At 38.4% G+C, this 19,778-nt stretch overlaps 1 protein-coding gene across 8 annotated transcripts in view; it reads left to right on the forward strand.

The window, feature by feature from the left end:
- LOC105466885 (casein kinase 1 alpha 1) overlaps positions 1-17,765 on the forward strand; it is a 58,466-nt gene extending 40,701 nt beyond the window's left edge. For 2 of the 8 annotated variants that reach the window (XM_011716037.3, XM_011716040.3), the window contains 5 exons: positions 11-89; positions 1,909-1,983; positions 4,692-4,798; positions 6,546-6,694; positions 15,212-17,765. In XM_011716037.3, the coding sequence (XP_011714339.1) occupies positions 11-89; positions 1,909-1,983; positions 4,692-4,798; positions 6,546-6,694; positions 15,212-15,219 (418 nt within the window). In that variant the 3' untranslated portion in view covers positions 15,220-17,765. Of the gene's footprint in view, positions 1-10; positions 90-1,908; positions 1,984-4,691; positions 4,799-6,545; positions 6,695-12,810; positions 14,623-15,211 lie in introns of those variants that run through there. The other 6 variants (XM_011716036.3, XM_011716039.3, XM_071098234.1 and 3 more) reach the window with 4 other exon arrangements.
- Positions 17,766-19,778: the final 2,013 nt, after the last annotated feature.

Raw genomic sequence — 19,778 nt, forward strand, 5'->3', positions numbered from 1 at the left:
TCTTTTCTAGTCGCCGAGATGACATGGAATCATTAGGATATGTTTTGATGTATTTTAATAGAACCAGCCTGCCATGGCAAGGGCTAAAGGTAAACCAGACTCACGTTATCAGATTTTTCTGTCTCTTTTTTAGAATAAAAATATATATTGGAGAAGATAAGATTTAAGGTCCTTTCTAAGTCTGAGATTTTTCTGAGATAATAAAGAATTAACCTTAATTTACTTTTTACCTTTTATTTGGGAAAATGAAACCAGATCATTTTAGTAAGAACTTAGTTCAGCTGAAGAACAGTGTCCTCTGAGAGACAGTAAGCTGGTACCCACTGGTAGCCACTAGCTCTATCCAGATGGAAGTGGACATGGACTAAGAAAGGTGGAGACTTTCTCACGTTAATATGTTGCCATTATGTTGAAAATGTATGTTTTTATGTACAGCAAAACCTGTTTATCCAGCAACACATGTCCTAACATTTTGTTTCTATTAGCTAGGAGTTTACCATTACTTTTGTGAGTGTGTGTTAATGATAAATCACCGTGTCCTAATTTTGGGTGGGGGTGGGGGCACAGGGAATGGTCATGCTCTGTTGCCCAGGCCGGAGTGCAGTGACACAGTCGTGGCTCACTGCAGCCTCAACCTCCTGGGCTCAAGCAATCCTCCTGCCTCTCAGCCTCCTACCTGTAGCTGGGACTACAGGAACATGCCACCATGCCCAGCTAATTTTTTAAATTTTTTTTGTAGAAACAGTGCCTCACTGTGTTGCCCAGACTGGTCTCAAACTCTTGGGCTCAAACAATTCTCCCACTTCAGCATCCTAAAGTACTAGGATTATAGGTGTGAGTCACCACTGTTGGTGTGTCCTAAATTTTAATGGCTATTTTTGTACCTTACCTGTTCTTTAAAGAAATACCTCTATTGATTGAGTGACTGTGAGCTAGTGCTCAGTCCTTGGGTAGGTGGCTTTATCCAATATGAGTATTTTCACTTTAGAAAAATATTGTGACTTATACAGTTAACTCCATTTATTAATGTCACTAATTGATGAACAAACTTTTTTTTGTATTAATCTGATGCCTTTGCCCTTGTGTTGAACATGGGTTAAGAAAATGCTTTTCAGGCTAAGCATAGTGGCTCATGCCTGTAATCTTCAACACTTTGGGAGGCCCAGCCAGGTGGATCACTTGAGCCCTGGAGTTCAAGACCAGCCTGGTCAATATGACAAGACCTCACCTCTACTTCAAAAAAAAAAAAAATAGCAGGGTGTAGTGTCACATGCCCATAGCCCCAATTACTCAGGAGGCTGACTTGGGAGGATTGCTTTGAGCCCAGGAGTTCGAGGCTACACTAAGCTGCACTCCAGCCTGGGCAACCGAGGGAGACCTTGTCTCAAAAAAAAAGAAAGAAAAGGAAAAAGGAAAGAAAATGCTTTTCAGCTGGGTATGATGATGCATACCTGTAGTCCCAGCTACTTGAGAGGCTGAGTCAGGAGGATTGCTTGAGGCCAGAAGTTGGAGGCCACAGGGAATTACTGCTGAGCCTGTGAATGGCTACTGCACTCCAGCCTGGGCAACATAGTGAGACCCCATCTTCTTAAAAATATATAGAAAGAAAGAAAATGCTCCTCAATTTTGGCCCCAGCCATTTTTATTTAAATCTAATATCCATATATTCCTATTAGACTCACCCTTTCCCTATAGCTAAAATTATGTTCTTAGAGAAGAAACTTACATCAGAAGTTAACAGTTTGGGAAAAAAATTTTTTAGATGTATTATACTTTGATTTTTTAAATTCTGGGTTAAAATTTCTCTTGAATCTCACAGGTATATGTTTATATGTCTAGTGCATTAAACTACTAAGGTTCTTCTCAGTAGCACTGAGTATATCTTTTTGATTTTATTCTTTTCCACAGGCTGCAACAAAGAAACAAAAATATGAAAAGATTAGTGAAAAGAAGATGTCCACGCCTGTTGAAGTTTTATGTAAGGTAAGTATGCATGATGAATATTAAAAAAACATAAATGAAGCCAAGCACAGTGGCTCACGCCTGTAATCCCAGCACTTTGGGAGGCCAAGGCAGTAGGTCACTTGAGCCCAGGAGTTCAAGACCAGCCTGGGCAACATAGGGAAACCCCATTTCTACGTTAATAGATAAATGATCCAGCTGGGCACAGTGGCTCACGCCTGCAATCCCAGCACTTTAGAAGGCCAAGGTGGGTGGATCACTTGAGCCGAGAATTTCCACAAGACCAGCCTGGGCAACATGGTCAAATCCCTTATCTACCAAAAATACAAAAATTAGCTGGGTGCAGTGATGCATGTCTGTGGTCCCAGCCACTCAGGAGCCTGAGGCAGGAGGATCACTTGAGCCCGGGAGGCGCCAGTTGCAGTGGTGCAATCTTGGCTGTCTTGCAAGGATCTGAGATTGCGCCCCTGCACTCCAGCCTGGGTGACAGAGTAAGACTTATGTCTCAAATGAGTGAATAAATGAATGAATGATCCAAGAAGAAAAAGGAACATTTTATTTGCCGGCTCTGGAACTTGTAACATTGAGTTAGGTAGCTATTCACCATTTTAAATGTACATTTTTTTTATTCTAAATATCTTTAACAAGGGCTTTTAACATGGGGTCTTTTTAAATAAGTGTTTTTGCTAGACACAGTGGCTCACAGCTGTAGTCACTTTGGTAGGCCGAGGTGGGTGGATCGCTTGAGCCCAGGAGTTCAAGACCAATCTAGGCAACATGGTGAAACCCCATTACTACAAAAAATAACAAAAATTAGCCTGGCATGGTGACGCATGCCTGTAATCCCAGCTTCTTGGGGATGCTGGGGCAGGATGCTTGAGTCCAGGAGGTCGAGGCTGCAGTGAGCCAAGATTATACCACTGCAGTCCAGTTTGGGTGACAGAGTCTCAACAACAACAAAAATAAGTAAAATAATAAAAAATAAGTTAAATAAACATTTTAAGTAAGTAAAATAAGTGTTTTATAAGTTTCTGGTTTGTTAGGGCTCTCTAATCTGTTGAAAATTGGGGGAAAATAAGCAGGGCAGGTAAGCATTTTCAATAGAACCTCATTAATCTATAAGAAAAAGTAAGAAATATTCTCCTTACCCTAAACTAGTGCTGGAAGAGAAAGTTTATCAACAATTAGTACATTAAGGAACAGGGAAACATGCAGACAGATTGGAGCAATCCAAAATAGCAACTCCCCAACAATACAGGAATACAGAAGACAGTTTGAATCACACTCATTTTTTCTGAAATTTTCAACTTCATAGAAAGGCAATTGAGTTTAGAATAGAGAGGTATTTGTGTCATGATGAATAACCATGATCTCTTCCATAAAAAGAAGGCCATATGGTCTTTCAGACAAGAAAGAATTATATACCTGAAATTAAGTACAAAGCAGTATACAAATAAATAGTTAAGGGAAGAAATCAGTGAGAGTTAAAATAGTGATTATAAAGTGGTGAGATTGTTTTCAGTCTCATTGTCATGCTGTTTCCCATTAACACAGGCCATAAATGTATATAAATGTTGAGTTTTAGAAAGATGTATAATATGTATTATTTTACATCTTTTAACATGTATATGTTTCAAGTGGTCACCCAATTTATATCAGTGCAATCAATAAAAAATGTTGCAAGCATTTCCATTCTATCCTTCCTAACTCCAGGACATGAGAAATTTCTCAAAATCATAACGTAGAAAGAGACTGCCTCCTTTAACTTTACCACTCCACATTGGTATTTACTCTAGGAGAGGAGATATAGAGGTTTGTGCTCTTTTAATATTTTGTATTTCCACATTGCTGATTGGGGAATCCTTTTGGTGACTAATAAATACCTAGAGGCTTGAAAATGTTTATACATTGTTGAGAATCTTTCCTAAGGAGCTAAGTGGAAAAATTCTATACCCATAGATGTACTTAGCAGTATTATTAATAATAGAGAAAAATTAGAATACATCTAAATGTTCAGTTATAAAGAACAAGTTAATGATGTGTATACTAGGTAGAATATCATGCAACCATTTCAAAGCTTCTGAAGACTGGGCACGGTGGCTCACACCTGTAATTCCTGCACTGTGGGAGACCGAGGAGGCCAAGAGTGGCAGATCTCTTGAGCTTGGGAATTTGGGACCATCCTTGGCAATATGACGAAACCCTGTCTCTACTAAAAAATACAAAGAATTTAGTGGGCATGGTGACTCGTGCCTGTGGTGGTAGCTACTCAGGAAGCTGAGGTTGGAGGATCGCTTGAAGCCTGGGAAGTGGAGGTTGCAGTAAGCTGAGATTACACCACTGCACTCCAGCCTGGGAGACAGATTGAGACCCTGTCTTTAAAAAAAAAAAAAAAAAAAGTTTATGAAGAGGCGGGGCTTTGATGAAATGACAAATTTTAACAAGTGGGCTATGTAAGTTATTTAAGAACATAGTACTGTATAGGACAAGCACATATGGGAAAAGCATATGTATTTCTTCTACTAATATTGTACATAATAGGGTAGGTAGAGTCATGAAATTTTATTTAAATTTATGAGGAGACCAAGCCATCATTTTAGCTCTCATATCTTCCTGTGAAATGGTAAAATATCTCACCCAAAAATATCTTTTTGCTTGTACTTAAATGCATTTATTTTTCTATCTTGAAATGTTTGTTTTTAACTTTGTTTTAACCCTTGAACTTATAGGGGTTTCCTGCAGAATTTGCCATGTACTTAAACTATTGTCGTGGGCTACGCTTTGAGGAAGCCCCAGATTACATGTATCTGAGGCAGCTATTCCGCATTCTTTTCAGGTCAGTTTTTAAGGTATTTTAAGATTATAAACTCTGTGAGGGAAATTGGTTAAATTTACCTAACAAATTCATTCTGATAAATACTAAAGTAGAGCAGATCTGACTAACATGAATAAAAGATTTAAGAAACTGATTTATTTGGGACTAATTTGGCATTTTTCTATTTGCAGTGTAAATAGGTGATTTTAGTTTGGAGTGGATAGAGAGTTGAATCATACTCAAAGTAGAATGTAACTTTTCCAGAATAGTTATAATTCATATTAGATATAAGTGGCTGTCAGTGCCTTCTGGAACTCTCCAACTTTGTTACAGTACCAAATAGAAAAGCAATTAAAATATCACATAGTCGTGGAGTCTAATCAAGTGGTAGCAGTCCTAAACTCGGGTAGGGTTCCTTAGGCACAACCCAGAACTGGTCTTGAAAAAGCGGGGGGGAAATAGATTACATGTGGCTCAAACTCTTAGTTGGAAGAGAATAAGAATTGAGGTAATCCAGCCAGGTACGGTGGCTCACGCCTGTAATCCCAACACTTTGGGAGGCCAAGGCAGGCAGATCACTTGAGGTCCGGAGTTCGAGACCACCCTGCCCAACATGGTGAAGCCCCATCAAAATACAAAAATTAGCCAGGTGAGGTGGTGCTCGCCTTTAATCCCAGCGACTTGGGAGGCTGAGGCAGGAGAATCTCTTGAACCTGGGAAGTGGAGGTTACATTCAGCCGAGATCCCGCCAGTGCACTCCAACCTGGGTGACAGTGAGGCTCTGTCTCAAAAAAAAAAGAGAGAAAAACAAAAAGTAATCTGCCAGACACAATGGCTCACACCTATAATCCCAGCACTTTGGGAGGCTGATGGGGGTGGATCACCTGAGGCCAGGAGCTCGAGAACAGCCTGACCAACATGGTGAAACCCCGTCTCTGCTACAAATACAAAAATTAGCCGGGTATGGTGGCAGGCGCCTATAATCCCACCTACTCAGGAGGCTGAGGCAGTAGAATTGCTTGAACCTGGGAGACGGAGGTTGCAGTGAGCCGAGATTGCACCACTGCACTCCAGCCTGGGCAATAAGAGCAAAACTTTGTCTCAAAAAAAAAAAAAAAAAAAGAAAAAGAGAGAATTGAGGTAATCCTTTAACCCCAGAAAAGTGTCTTCCCAAGGCACCAGTCAGACATCTTATAACCAAACTTCCAGTTGAATATTTACTCTTACTTGTTTTTAGGAAGTACCTCCTCTTACGAGTATTCCCGTAGATAACTGACAGCTTGACTTGATGTTTCAGTTTTCATGTTGCCTTTTTTATACATAAGAGAAATATTTTAGAAGCTGCCACACTTGAGGAAATATTCATTGTGTGAAGAAATGCTGTCACTGTCTTAAAAAGTATAAAGCCAGGCGCTGTGGCTCATGCCTGTAATCCCAACACTTTGGGAGGCTGAGATAGACGGATCATAAGTTTAGGAGATCGAGACCATCCTGGCTAACATGGTGAAACCCTGTCCCTACTAAAAATACAAAAAAAAATTAGCCAGGCATGGTGGCGGTTGCCTGTGGTCCCAGCTACTCGGGAGGCTGAGGCAGGAGAATGGCGTGAACCCGGGAGGCAGAGCTTGCGGTGAGCCGAGATCGCGCCACTGCACTCCAGCCTGGGGGACAGAGCGAGACTCCGTCTCAAAAAAAAAAAAAAGTTAGTAGGTTATATAACTGGACTCTGTTATTAAAGGATTAACATAAAATATTTTATGTTTTCCAGGACCCTGAACCATCAATATGACTACACGTTTGATTGGACAATGTTAAAGCAGAAAGCAGCACAGCAGGCAGCCTCTTCCAGTGGGCAGGGTCAGCAGGCCCAAACCCCCACAGGCAAGCAAACTGACAAAACCAAGAGTAACATGAAAGGTTAGTAGCCAAGAACCAAGTGACGTTACAGGGAAAAAATTGAATACAAAATTGGGTAATTCATTCATTTCTAACAGTGTTAGATCAAGGAGGTGGTTTTAAAATACATAAAATTTGGCTCTGTTTTAAAAAAAAAAAAAAGACGTCCTTGGAAAATTTGACTACTAACTTTAAACCCAAATGTCCTTGTTCATATATATGTATATGTATTTCTATATACATATATGTGTGTATATTTATATCATTTCTCTTGGGATTTTGGGTCATTTTTTAACAACTGCATCCTTTTTACTCATTCATTAACCCCCTTTCCAAAAATTTGGTGTTGGGAATATAATATAATCAATCAATCCAAAATCCTAGACCTAACACTTGTTGATTCCTAATAATGAATTTGGTTAGCCATATTTTGACTTTATTTCAGACTAACAATGTTAAGATTTTTTTATTTTGCATGTTAATGCTTTAGCATTTAAAATGGAAAATTGTGAACATGACGTAATTTCAAGAGGTGAGTCTGGCATGACCCCCGAAGTGTCTATCTTCTCAGTTGCAGAGCATCTCATTTTCTCTCTTCAATGCTCAAATAAACGCAAAGCTCAGCACATCTTTTCTAGTCACAAAATAATTCTTTCATTTGCAGTTTAACTACATATGATCTTAATTTCAAAACGATTCCTTTGTTTTTGGCTTGATTTTTTACAGTGTTGCAAATATCAGGCTCCCAGGGTTTAATGTGGAATTGAAGTCTGCAGTCAGGCCTTGCAAATTGAAGATAACTGGGGCAAATGCCATTGAAACCGCTAGTCTATTTCCTTCCTTCCTTTCTCTGGCACTCTTACTGCCTGTAAGGAGTAGAACTGTTAGGGCACGCTGTTGCTATACAGTTTGACTCCCATTTTCATGTTTTGTGTTTTTTTTCCCATTTCTGGGGCTTACCTCCTGATACCTGCCTACTTTCTGGAAGCAGTGGGCAAGTAAGATTTGGCTCTTGGTTTCTAATTTTTAAATTTCTGAATGACTGCTCTAGTCTGAACTTGGCCTTTATAGATTAATCTTTGCTTCACATTTTTAGTGTTGTATTTAAACTATTTTATAATTTAAAAATAGATTCTAACCTGAAGATACTTTTCAAGAAATATTAACTCATGTCATCCTCATCCCAGCAGCTCATCTGTTAGGAATGAAGTTGAGATACTTCTATTCCATGTTTCTGTATTTGGGAAGGTTTCAAAGTTGAAGGTTTATTGTCGTCGGGTTTTTCAGATGGTGACATTTAAACTCAGGGTAACAAACACTAATGTTCACACAGTGCTCTGCCTCTGCATCTCAGTTGGGATAATTGCCCCTTTTGAGTGTTTTAATCATTGTGTAACTAATCATAGTGCCAAGAAGTTCATAATGTGTTATGTAGCTAGTGTCACTGAAAAACAGTCCTACCATTTAGGTAAGACCAAGTAGAGTCTCTAACCCAAGGACTTGTTACACCTGACAACCTATAGTGTATTTGCTTTTCCTCACAAAATGAAACCAATTTTGTCGAAAGCTAGCTGGGATAATAGGATCATCGCAAGTTGCAGTTTCTATAACTAAAATTAGATTGAGGTCTCATCTGACCTAGAACATTTTACTTCAGGCATTCAGCAGACTTCATAAAGAATTACCTTATTTTGAATTAGTTTATTTGTTAGTTTACTGTGTGTCTCTTATTCAGTAAACAAGCAGAATTTTTGTCCTGCCCTGTCCAGGTCTTAAAGATGAGAAGTTGGATCCACTGAGTTAGTATATTTCCTTGCAGGGGGACAGGGGGGAACTGTAATTAAACTTGTTTAATCCTTATTTTGTATTGTAGCAATTTTTTTTTTAAAGCAACTTAAAATCTTATAAAAATTTTATAGCATCATTAGAGACAATGGTCATACAAATTATCACATAAACATCGACTTTAAAAATTAGGCTTTTCATAAAACACATCACATGTCATTGACTGCTTTTCAGAAATACACTTCTAAGGCAGTAAATCTGTATTGCTACTGAAAAGTGCCACTTCACAGAACACAGACTTCTTTTTGCTCTTGGACATCTTGAAAACATCTTTCTTTTTTAATACAAAATCTTGTGCTCAAGACAAATCTTACATGAAACCCGCATAAACCATGAAAATGTAGCTGGCCTTAGGGCCTAGGCATGAAATAAGCATGAGGAACATATTCCCCTAACTTCTAACCTCCAGCCCAGCAGGTTATCCTTTAAGAAATCTCCTAGGAATTCTGGAGTTTGAAAACAATTGCTCTATGTTACTCCTGCTTCCAGTCTCTGAGTAACAAGGGCATTTAAAAGCATAGGCTCTTAAGGTCCACTATAGTGGTTTTTTATTTAAGAAGTAACTCAGCTGGGCGCAGTGGCTCACGCCTGTTATCCCAGCACTTTGGGAGGCTGAGGCAAGCAGATCGCTTGAGACCAGGAGTTTGAGAGTCTGGCCAACATGGTGAAAACCCATGTCTACAAAAAATACAAAAATTAGCCAGATGTGGTGACGTGCACCTGTGGTCCCAGCTACTTGAGAGGCTGAGGCAGGAGAATCACTTGAACCTGGGAGGTGGAGGTTGCAGTGAGCTAAGATTGCACCACTGCACTCCAGCCTGGGTGATAGAGTGAGACTGTGTCTCAAAAAAAAAAAGGAACTCATACAACTCAATGATTCATTGATCCCAATAAATCCTTTTAATAATGAGGAAAACATCCTACTAGGTTTTTCTAGTTAAAAACTTTAGGACAGGCTCAGTGGCTCATGCCTATAATTCCAACACATTTGGGAGGCTGAGGTGGGAGGATTGCTTGACCCTAGGAGTTGTAGACTTGCCTGGGCCACATAGTAAGACCCTGTCCCAGCTCCCTCCAATATCCCACCCACAACCCTCCCTCTACCCCCCCCCCCCCCAAAAAAAAAAAGCCAGGCACAGTGGTGAGTGCCTGTGATCCCACCTGTGTTGAGAGACTGAGTTGGGAGTATCACCTGAGCCCTGGAGGTTGAGGCTGCAGTGAGCTATGATCATGCCACTGCACTCCAGCCTGGGCAACAGATGAGACCCTGTGTCACAACAAGGAATTTTTAGAAGGTACTTTTTAAATGCATTTTATTACTCTTCACTTTCAGAGGATTTAGTATTACTGAACTAAGTTTCATAAGTGTATTTTAAGCAAGTAAATCTCTAATGTAGGAAAATCCCCAAAATGGTAGCATTTACTAATGTTTTATATGGTTATCTTTGAAAAATATGTCTATTTCTTCAGTAAAAGGTGTTGTTTTAATAACTTACTAAGAATGTTTAAAGATTCTTTAAGTCTGGCTTATCTAGTTAATGTGGGCCTATTAAATAATAGGCAGACTTCTGTCTTCCTTATATTCTTTAGATCTTTTCAAATACTCCATTCCAATACCCATCCAAAGACTTTTCTCGGCTGGGCGCAGTGGCTCACGCCTGTAATCCCAGCACTTTGGGAGGCCAAGGCGGGCGGATCACAAGGTCAAGAGATCGAGACCATCCTGGCCAACATGGTGAAACCCCGCCTCTACTAAAAATACAAAAATTAGCTGGGCGTGGTGGCGTGCGCCCATAGTCCCAGCTACTCAGGAGGCTGAGGCAAGAGAATCACTTGAACCTGGGAGGCAGAGGTTGCAGTGAGCTGAGATCGCGCCACTGCACTCCAGCCTGGTGACAGAGCGAGACTCTGTCTCAAAAAAAAAAAGTTTCTCTTTATGCCAATTATTATCTGTACTAGTTTTTAATGTTCAATTACTACAAGATTATAATTATTGTTTTTATTCATGTTCAGAAGAAAAATACATAAGATTCACACCCAACACACTTCGAAATTTAACTCCCTTTGACTATATGTGATTATCAATAAAGTATTTTTCAAGATATTAAAAATAAGTAAAGGAAAATGAAATATTTTTAGGACATTCAAAATCTAATGAAGTTCAGTGTTTCTTTAATTGAGGGCAGAGGTGGGGGAGAATTTCAGAAGGTAGTGAACTCAAAGGTGGATTCTTGCATAATTCTACTATTCTGTACTCTCATCATCTTAACCCATTTGTTTACTACCCTAACCATAGTTACTAAGCGGAGTTTTATCATAATAATATAGATAGCTATCAAAGTGTTGACATTCAGAGGAGATTACAAGTATTATTTTCTATCACATTGTCCTACCATGTGGACAAGGAAGTCCACAGTCTTCCTTGAATTACCTTCCAGTTTTACTGGGCTGCATCTACCATTGATGTCTAGTTTGACTTTTTCTGACTTCACCAATTGCTGCTAGGAATGTGCTGGTCACTTAGCAGCACACCCAAATCACAGGGAAGATCTTGAAATACCTGGACAGTCTGAACACACGGCTCTGAATATTCTAAGAAGTACCAGGGAACTGCATCTTCTTGCTGAAATCTTGAATTTTTGTCAGCTTTTTTTTTTTACTGTGGACAGTAAAGCTGGAAAGATCTAAATAACCCAACAGGAAATGCTGATGAAAGTGCAAGAGTTGATTTGTGGTCATCTAGAGTCCACGTCTCCAAGACTGCTGGACCTTCAGATTCTGCAACTTGTTAGATCATCTGGATGATAGCACAACTGTTAGAAGACCTAGAAGAATACAGCGTTGCTGTGACTCAGTGGTGCTGAATGCAGACCATCTACCAGCTGGGGAAAGAATCAATTACAACAGGTATTTTAAAACTCCAGAACATCAGAAATGTGTAGCAGAGTGAATTCTGTTGTAAGGAAGACAAAAGAATTTAGTCTGTTTTTTAATGCAGTTTAGGAATAATGTATACCTCCTATACTTAAAATTGTCATTTATCTTTCCTAACTTTAAATACTCTTAGTTTCTGTAAGGAAGGAAGAGTTATTAGAGGGTTTTTTTTTTTTTAATTATTATTCTTTAACTTTAGATACTGCCAGTCTGATATAAAATTCTCCAAGCTTAATTCTGTGCAACCAACAGAACCACATAAGCAGCCAGGCACTGTGGTTCACTCCTATAATCCCAGCATTTTTGAGGCTAGATGGGAAGATAACTTGAGCTCAGGATTTTGAGAACCATCCGGACAACATAGGGAGAACTCATCTCTATTTTAAATAATTTTTTTAAAAAGAAAAAGGCCGTTGCGGTGGCTCAATCCTGTAATCCCAGCACTTTGGGAGGCCGAGGCGGGCGGTGAGGTCAGGAGATAGAGACCATCCTGGCTAACCCTGTGAAACCCCGTCTCTACTAAAAATAAAAAATAAATAGCCTGGCATGGTGGCGGGTGCCTGTAGTCCCAGCTACTTGCGAGCCTGAGGCAGGAGAATGGCCTGAACCCGGTAGGCGGAGCTTGCAGTGAGCTGAGATCCAGCCACTGCACCCCAGCCTGGGCGACAGAGCGAGACTCCATCTCAAAAAAAAAAAAAAAGAAAGAAAGAAAGAAAGAAAAATAACCCGCAACCATGTTATAGGAAAAGTATATTCAAAATAACTTTTAAAAAGTTGTAGCGTGAAGGGATTCTAAAATTCAGAACCCCGTCACAAACTTACAAGCCTTCCTACTACGTAAATAGCCCTTTGAACTAGTTTCTGGTTCTATTTAAAAAGTCACAAACATTTGAAATTAATCTACAAATAAGAACAGATACACACTGTGTGGGGAGGCTGAGGTGGTAGTATCTCCTGAGCCCAGGAGTTTAAGTCCAGCCTGGGCAACATAACAGCAAGACCCCATCTCAAAAAAAGAAAAAAAGCATACCTTTTATTTATTTTTTTTTACAGACAAAGTCTCACTATGTTGCCCAGGTTTATTTGGAACTCCTGGCTTTAAGTGATCTTCCTGCCTCAGCCTCCCAAAGTGTTAGCATTACAGATGTGGGCTGCCTCGTCTGCACCAGAACATATATTTTAGGATTTCAGATTGGGTGTCGGGCAGGGATAGAATCTCCTTGTTATTTATATAAAAATAAACGTTTTTTTTTCCTTTTCGCAGATTTTAAATTTAATTAAGCTGTTAACTTCTTAATCATCACATTAATCCTCCAACTCTGTTTTAACTCCCCCCCTCCTTTTTTTTTTTTTTCTAGGAATAAAGGAAATCATTCCTCATTTTAACTGATGTTACAGTGAAGATGGGTTCTTGAACTCTTGGAAGCCTGGATAAGCCACCTAATCTGCAAGATAAAAACCAAAGACTAACGCATATTGGGGAAAAGAATGCTTAGTGCTTGAAGACTGAATGTTGAATACCTGTTGAATATTCCTATTGAGGTTTTTTCCTAAACATACTTCAGTAACATCTTAGGACAATTCAGTGGAGAAATGTTGATCCCTGGCTGGAATTTCATACCATTGACCCATCTGAAGAGTTAAAGCGGGATTTGACTGCTCTATTCTACCAGGAATATTGTTAGGCTGTCCTTTCACCAGTTTCTAAACAATTGTAATCATTTATTGACTCAGCAATTCCTCAGATACCAGGTCAAAAGATGTACAGATATATTCTAAAGTTTTCCTATTATTAAAGGCACAAGAGTTTCCTTGTATTTTGACTGACAGTGTAACATGTTTCCATTTTAGTTTGTTAGTGATGGTGGTTCTCCCTTTGAAAGCCATTTGGTATATTCGTAACAATTAGTTTAATATGATTGCATAAGAAAACTGATAAAACCCAACAATTTTAGTAGTTGTGAAAATATGTTTTTAATTCATGTTTGAGAAGAATTGCAGGACTTGAAACCAAATCCTGGTGGGGGAAGGGCCATTTCTGTTTAATCCTTAGTTTCTTAACCTGCATCGTTTATCCTGTATTGTAATTTTTTTCTTTTTTAAACTCCCAAACAAGAAGCTTGAAACTTTTCCTGTATTTTAAAATTGCAAGTAGGTCACAGGGGTTAGTCAGATTTTTTAAAATTAAGGTTTGGCTTGACAGTCTTTAAAAGAAAGGTTTACCTCGCTAATACTTCTTAATAACATGCATCAAATAATATTCCCTGTGGTGATGTATATTCTCAAAGTTTTGTTATCTTTCATTTTTGGCATTTGCTGCTTATGGACTTAGTACCCAGGCAACAAAGATCTATTATGCACCTACTCTGTTGTATGTTTGCTATTATTTCCAAAAAAAAACAGGCATATATGCGTAAGAAATAAATAGTAGAATTATTTTGTTTCTCCCACAAAGATCATGGGAGATGGCCCAACAAATGTTTAAAAAGTAAAAGAGGCCAGGCAGGTTGGCTCACACCTGTAACCCCCGCACTTTAGGAGGCCATGCTGGGCGGATCACGAGGTCAGGAGTTTTGAGACCAGCCCGACAAACACAGTGAAACCGTGTCTCTACTATAAATACAAAAAATTAGCCAGGCATGGTGGCAGGTGCCTGTAGTCCCAGCTACTCTGGGGGCTGAGGCAGGAGAATCGCTTGAACCCAGGAGGCAGAGGTTACAATGAGCCAAGATCTTGCCACTGCCCTCCAGCCTGGGTGACAGAGCAAGACTGTGTCTCCAAAAAACAGAAAACTAAAAGAAAAGGAGCAGTTTATGATTGAAGAAAATGTGGCCTGGGCTGAAGAAGTGAGGATTGATTGGAGTGGGCTAGAACGAGCTGTATGTAGTTTCTAGCTCATTTGTAAGGAGGTGGACAGAAGGGCATTGATGCCTCAGAGTGGGTGTCTGGTGAGAGGAAAAACGGTGCTTGCGAGATTTTCAGGCTATGTGGGATAGGCATATTTTCTCCCTTTGCCTTTAGCTGTAGATAAAGTGTGGTTATGACCTGAGGCTTCTTGTATTCAAACTTGGCCCGGGGCCTATGTAGAAGCCCTAGGGTCTACTTGTGATGGAGGAGGAAAGTATGTATAACATGTGTAGGCTTGAGTAGTAAATAAAGCCAAAAAAGCATCACTTGCTTAAATTTTTTAATGAGTCACAAAACAATCTAATGCGGCTGGTAAAGAAGTTTTAAAGGTCTGTCTACAGAAATTACATGCTTCTCAGGTCTTTGTTTAGTAAAATAATACAGATAATTATGCCTTGAATGCATTTATTATTAAAGCTAACCGTTTTAATTTGTGTCAGAAATAATGTGCACAAGTTTGTGCTCATGGTAGGATTAAAATTGTATTCTTTACTTAAAGCAAAGCAATCTGTTTTTCATTGGTTTGATAAATATTTGAATGCCTAATACGTTCTGGGTGCTAAAAATGCAGAAACATGATCGTTTGAATTACTAATGATTTAATTCTGAGAGGCTTTGAATTCACTGTACCACTCCTTCCTAGAGTCATTCAAAACAGAAAAAATTAGTTTTAAGTATTGATTCATGATTTTCTGTTTTAAAAAGTTGAGTTAATACTTTTCACAAGAGATGAAATAACATGAGCCACTATACTTATTGACTCAGTTCCACCCAATTTCCATATTTTGGGTGTAATTTAAAATTTTTAACTTGGAATTTTAACTTTTTTTTTTTGTTTTGATTTTTTACCAGGTTTCTAAGCATGAATTGAGGAACAGAAGAAGCAGAGCAGATGATCGGAGCAGCATTTGTTTCTCCCCAAATCTAGAAATTTTAGTTCATATGTACACTAGCCAGTGGTTGTGGACAACCATTTACTTGGTGTAAAGAACTTAATTTCAGTATAAACTGACTCTGGGCAGCATTGGTGATGCTGTGTCCTGAGTTGTAGCCGCTGTAATTGTGAATATTAACTGAGATAGTGAAACATGGTGTCCGGTTTTCTATTGCATTTTTTCAAGTGGAAAAGTTAACTAAATGGTTGACACACACAAATTGGTGGAGAAATTGTGCATATGCCAATTTTTTGTTAAAACCTTTTGTTTTGAACTATACTGCTTTGAGATCTCATTTCAGAAGAATGGCATGAACAGTCTTCAGCCACAGTTGTGATGGTTGTAAATGCTCACAATTGTGCATTCTTAGGGTTTTTCCATCCCTGGGGTTTGCAAGTTGTTCACTTAAAACATTCTTAAAATGGTTGGCTTCTTGTCTGCAAGCCAGCTGATATGGTAGCAACCAAAGATTCCAGTGTTTGAGCATATGAAAGACTCTGCCTGCTTAATTGTGCTAGAAATAACAGCATCTAAAGTGAAGACTTAAGAAAAACTTAGTGACTACTAGATTATCTTTAGGACTCTGCATTAACTCTATAATGTTCTTGGTATTAAAAAGAAAAAGCATATTTGTCACAGAAATTTAGTTAACATCTTACAACTGAACATGTATGTATGTTGCTTAGATAAATGTAATCACTGTAAACATCTATATGATCTGGGATTTTGTTTTTATTTTGAAATGGGAGCTTTTTTGTTTACAAGTTCATTAAAAACTAAAAACTGTTTCTGTAAGGAAATGAGATTTTTTTTAAACAACAAAAAATGCCTTGCTGACTCACTATTAAATAAAAATCTCCCCAATTTTTTGATAGACTACTTCAAGCCATTTGTTACATGGTATTCCTTTGCAAGTCAATTTAGGTTTCGTGTTACAACTTTTCCTCTTTTTTTAAAAAAAAAAAAACGAAAAAAGTAATTCTTTTGTCTGAAGGGGAAAGGCATTCTTTCATTTTTTTTTCTTTTTTTTTTTTTTTATGACTTGCAGGCACAATATCTAGTACTGCAACTGCCAGAACTTGGTATTGTAGCTGCTGCCCGCTGACTAGCAGCTGGACTGATTTTGAATAAAAATGAAAGCATTAAAGGGTTTCCCTACAAAACATTTTTCTTTAAAATACTTGTGAAGTGGCTATAAGCAGTTGACTTTCACCCTTGGAGAGCATCACACTGTGTGAGGTTCAGTGATTGTTGACCCTCCCCAGCCCCTCCTGCTTCTTTAAGTTATCTGTGTGCGTGCGCTTCCTCTCAATCTTCTTTGCACGCTCATTTCTTTTTCTCTGACCCATGAGAAAGGAAAACTTACTGATGATAATTTTTAAATAATGTAATTTATTCATTTATAGCATGTCAGGATAAATTAAAAGAACATTTGTCTGGAAATGCTGCCGGGAGCCTATTATGTAAATGTTAGGTATTTTGTAAAATAACCTTGAAATTGTAAATTGACACGTGTTTGGTCAGATTGTGTCAAGTTTAATTTGTTTTGTTTTCTTTTTTCTTTTTTTATTTGAAAACTACTTTAGCAATAATTAATTCCATGATTATCACATTCTGCCATTAAGGGATATTAGTACCGTAATACTGAAGAAATCTTACTAAGTCTGAACTTTTGGGGTAGGCAGCTTCTTTGTTTCTTTTCTATCCACCCTTGTCGGTTGAGGTATTTGTTTCTTGACTAATAAACCCTTTGGTACTTTTAGCCAGAAATCGGTCTCATAAAGCTATTTTTGAGTATAGTTTGTGTAAAATAAAAATGTTTAGCTTTGGTAATAACTTTTCCAAGCTGAACTCCCTCTAGCAAGATATTTTTCAGTGCTTTTATTTACTATGCACTTAGACTATGCACTTTTTCTGAAATATTTTTGTAACACTTTTTTGTATTTTTGCCATTTGAAAAGGTTGTGGTGTAGTTGGTCTGTGATTAAGTTGCAGATTTAAAACTGCTATTAGCTTTGTAAATCAAAATATAGGTGTTTTTTGTCTGGTATATCGTCATTCCATCTGCAGCTGGAGCTGGAATCCCATTGATCTTCTAGCTACCATTCATTTTCTTCACTGTTCACAAAAGAAGAATGTGAAATTCAGTGAATGCTGTTACTAATCCTGTCGCGAGATGAATCTCATTTCACCAAAATTAAATTATGTTTTTCCGCTAAAATGATGATACAAGTTGAAGACACATCACTCTGAAATGGGAAGACCTCACCACTTAAGGCTCCACAGTGGCTTACTCAGCTGAACTCTAGGCTACTACTCTTTACTTTGTTCACCCATTGGGGGGTGCAGTTTTTTTAAAATGTTGGGAGATGGCCATTCTAACTACTGTTGAATGTCTCTGTTTTGGGAAGGTATAACAAGAAATAAAAAAGAATATATATGAAGGGAGAGACTGGTTATCTCCTCCCATATGGTTGTGCTTATCCTCTTATGGCTTACAAATGGATATTTGGAGGTTTGCTTTCACAATGATTTCCCATCAACAAATATTTTTATTAAGACTTTTCTTGTTTCTGTTAGTCCTTGCAGTACTCATAAATGTTTTAAGCTGAGCATACTGTACTAGTCATAAGTTTAATTTCATTATAATAAAAATATCAAACAAAAGGACTTTAGAACCCAAGACAATGAGCTAGTTTTCCCTGAAGTTTGCTGAACTATTAAGGAATATGTTCTTAATAACTCTTGACTAGAATGAGTCATGGGAATTCTAAGAAGGGATGGCCTAGACAATTTTAGCTCAGTTAAATTCAGCAGCATTTAATGCAGGTGAATTCCTGGGTCGTTTTCCAGCTAGTCTGGAACAGTTTGGTTCTGACTCAAACTGGTATAAAGCATTATTTTAGGTTTTCTCTTTGCCAGTTTTTAAGCAGTTACAACCATTTAATCAAGATGTGAGGACATCTACGAAGTATAGTAAAGAAGGGTTGTCCCAGGTGTGTGCTCTCTTAAGTGAGACTTTGTGATACTATACTTTAAATGCATTACCATTGCTTACATTTGGGGGGGGGGGGTTCTTTCTCCTCAAAACTTTCACGTCTACTGTAATATTCTTAATGACAATCTTTTTTTTTTTTTTTTTTTAGCAGTGTATGTTTGAAACAGCCAAAGATTGCAATGAACCAAGTGTAAATTGATCTAAGCAGCCCATGCAGTTTGTGTTGAGTCATCAAACAGTATATTGTTGAAGTGAAATTGTTTGTTTTCTGAAATGACTTGTTAGACCAGTTTTGAGGACATACTCAAAAGTAGAGTAATAATGACTCCTGGGATGGAGAAATATGAGATGAACCTGGAACATTCTATTATGGTGCCACAAAGGAAATCTCAAAAAAAAAAAAAAAAATGGCCAGGCACAGTGGCTCACGCCTGTAATTCCAGCACTTTGGGAGACTGAAATGGGCAGGAGTTCAAGACCAGCCTGGCCAACATGGTGAATCCCCGTCTCTACTAAAAATACAAAAATTAGCCGGGCATGATCGCAGGCGCCTGTAATCCCAGCTTATCAGGAGGCTGAGGGAGAAGAATCGCTTGAACCAGGGAGACAAAGGTTGCAGTGAGCTGAGATCGTGCCACTGCACTCCAGCCTGGGTGTCGCAGCGAGACTCCGTCTCAACAACAACAAAAAGGTTGATACATGTCAAAAGGGCACAGGAGCCACTTGAAGGATTTATACTTGCTAAATCTGTGTCAATTATCAAAATAAACTGGTAGCAAGATTACAACTCACTGAATAAGATACCATGATTCCATGTTGACATTAAAAAGGAGAGAAGAGAAAACTCTTAACTTGAAGTAGAATGTCAGCTCATTTAAGGTGAAAGGATTTATGTGTTAGAAAAATCACCATTTTGCAAACTATAGTTTTCAGAATCCGTAATGTATGTCATCTGTTTTATTCCTCATGACAGTAATAAGGAACAGTTAAAGAACTGTTTCAGAAAAGAGTGGGGCTGCCCAAGGCAAGGCATCTTGGTAATTGGTAAGCTTTATAGAGCCAAGACTTAAACCTGGTTTTCTTTGCTTTCATGCAGTTAAGCCATGGTGCTTCTCTTGTTATATCACCCTTTTAAACCCAGAGATTGATAATATGAGCCATCATTTACTGAGTGTCATGCACTATTCTAAGTGTTTTACATGTATTTGCCTAATCCTCATCATCCTGTTAAGTACATCTATCTCCATTTTGCATATGAGGATACCAAAGCACAAAGTTGGAGGGAAGATAGTTATATTCCCTTATTTTGTTGATTTGTTTTTTGACACAGGGTCTCGCACTGTCGCCCAGGCTTGAGTGCTATAAGACCTTAACTTTCCCCTTTCAAAGTAGTTTAATAGTGTCTAAATATCTTACATCAAAGTATACATCAAATAGGATGGCAGCCTGGAAAGATTTAAAATCCAGAATGACTGGAAGGTTGGGC

Source organism: Macaca nemestrina, chromosome 6 (genome assembly GCF_043159975.1).
Source record: "Macaca nemestrina isolate mMacNem1 chromosome 6, mMacNem.hap1, whole genome shotgun sequence".
NCBI classification, from domain to species: Eukaryota; Metazoa; Chordata; class Mammalia; order Primates; family Cercopithecidae; genus Macaca; species Macaca nemestrina.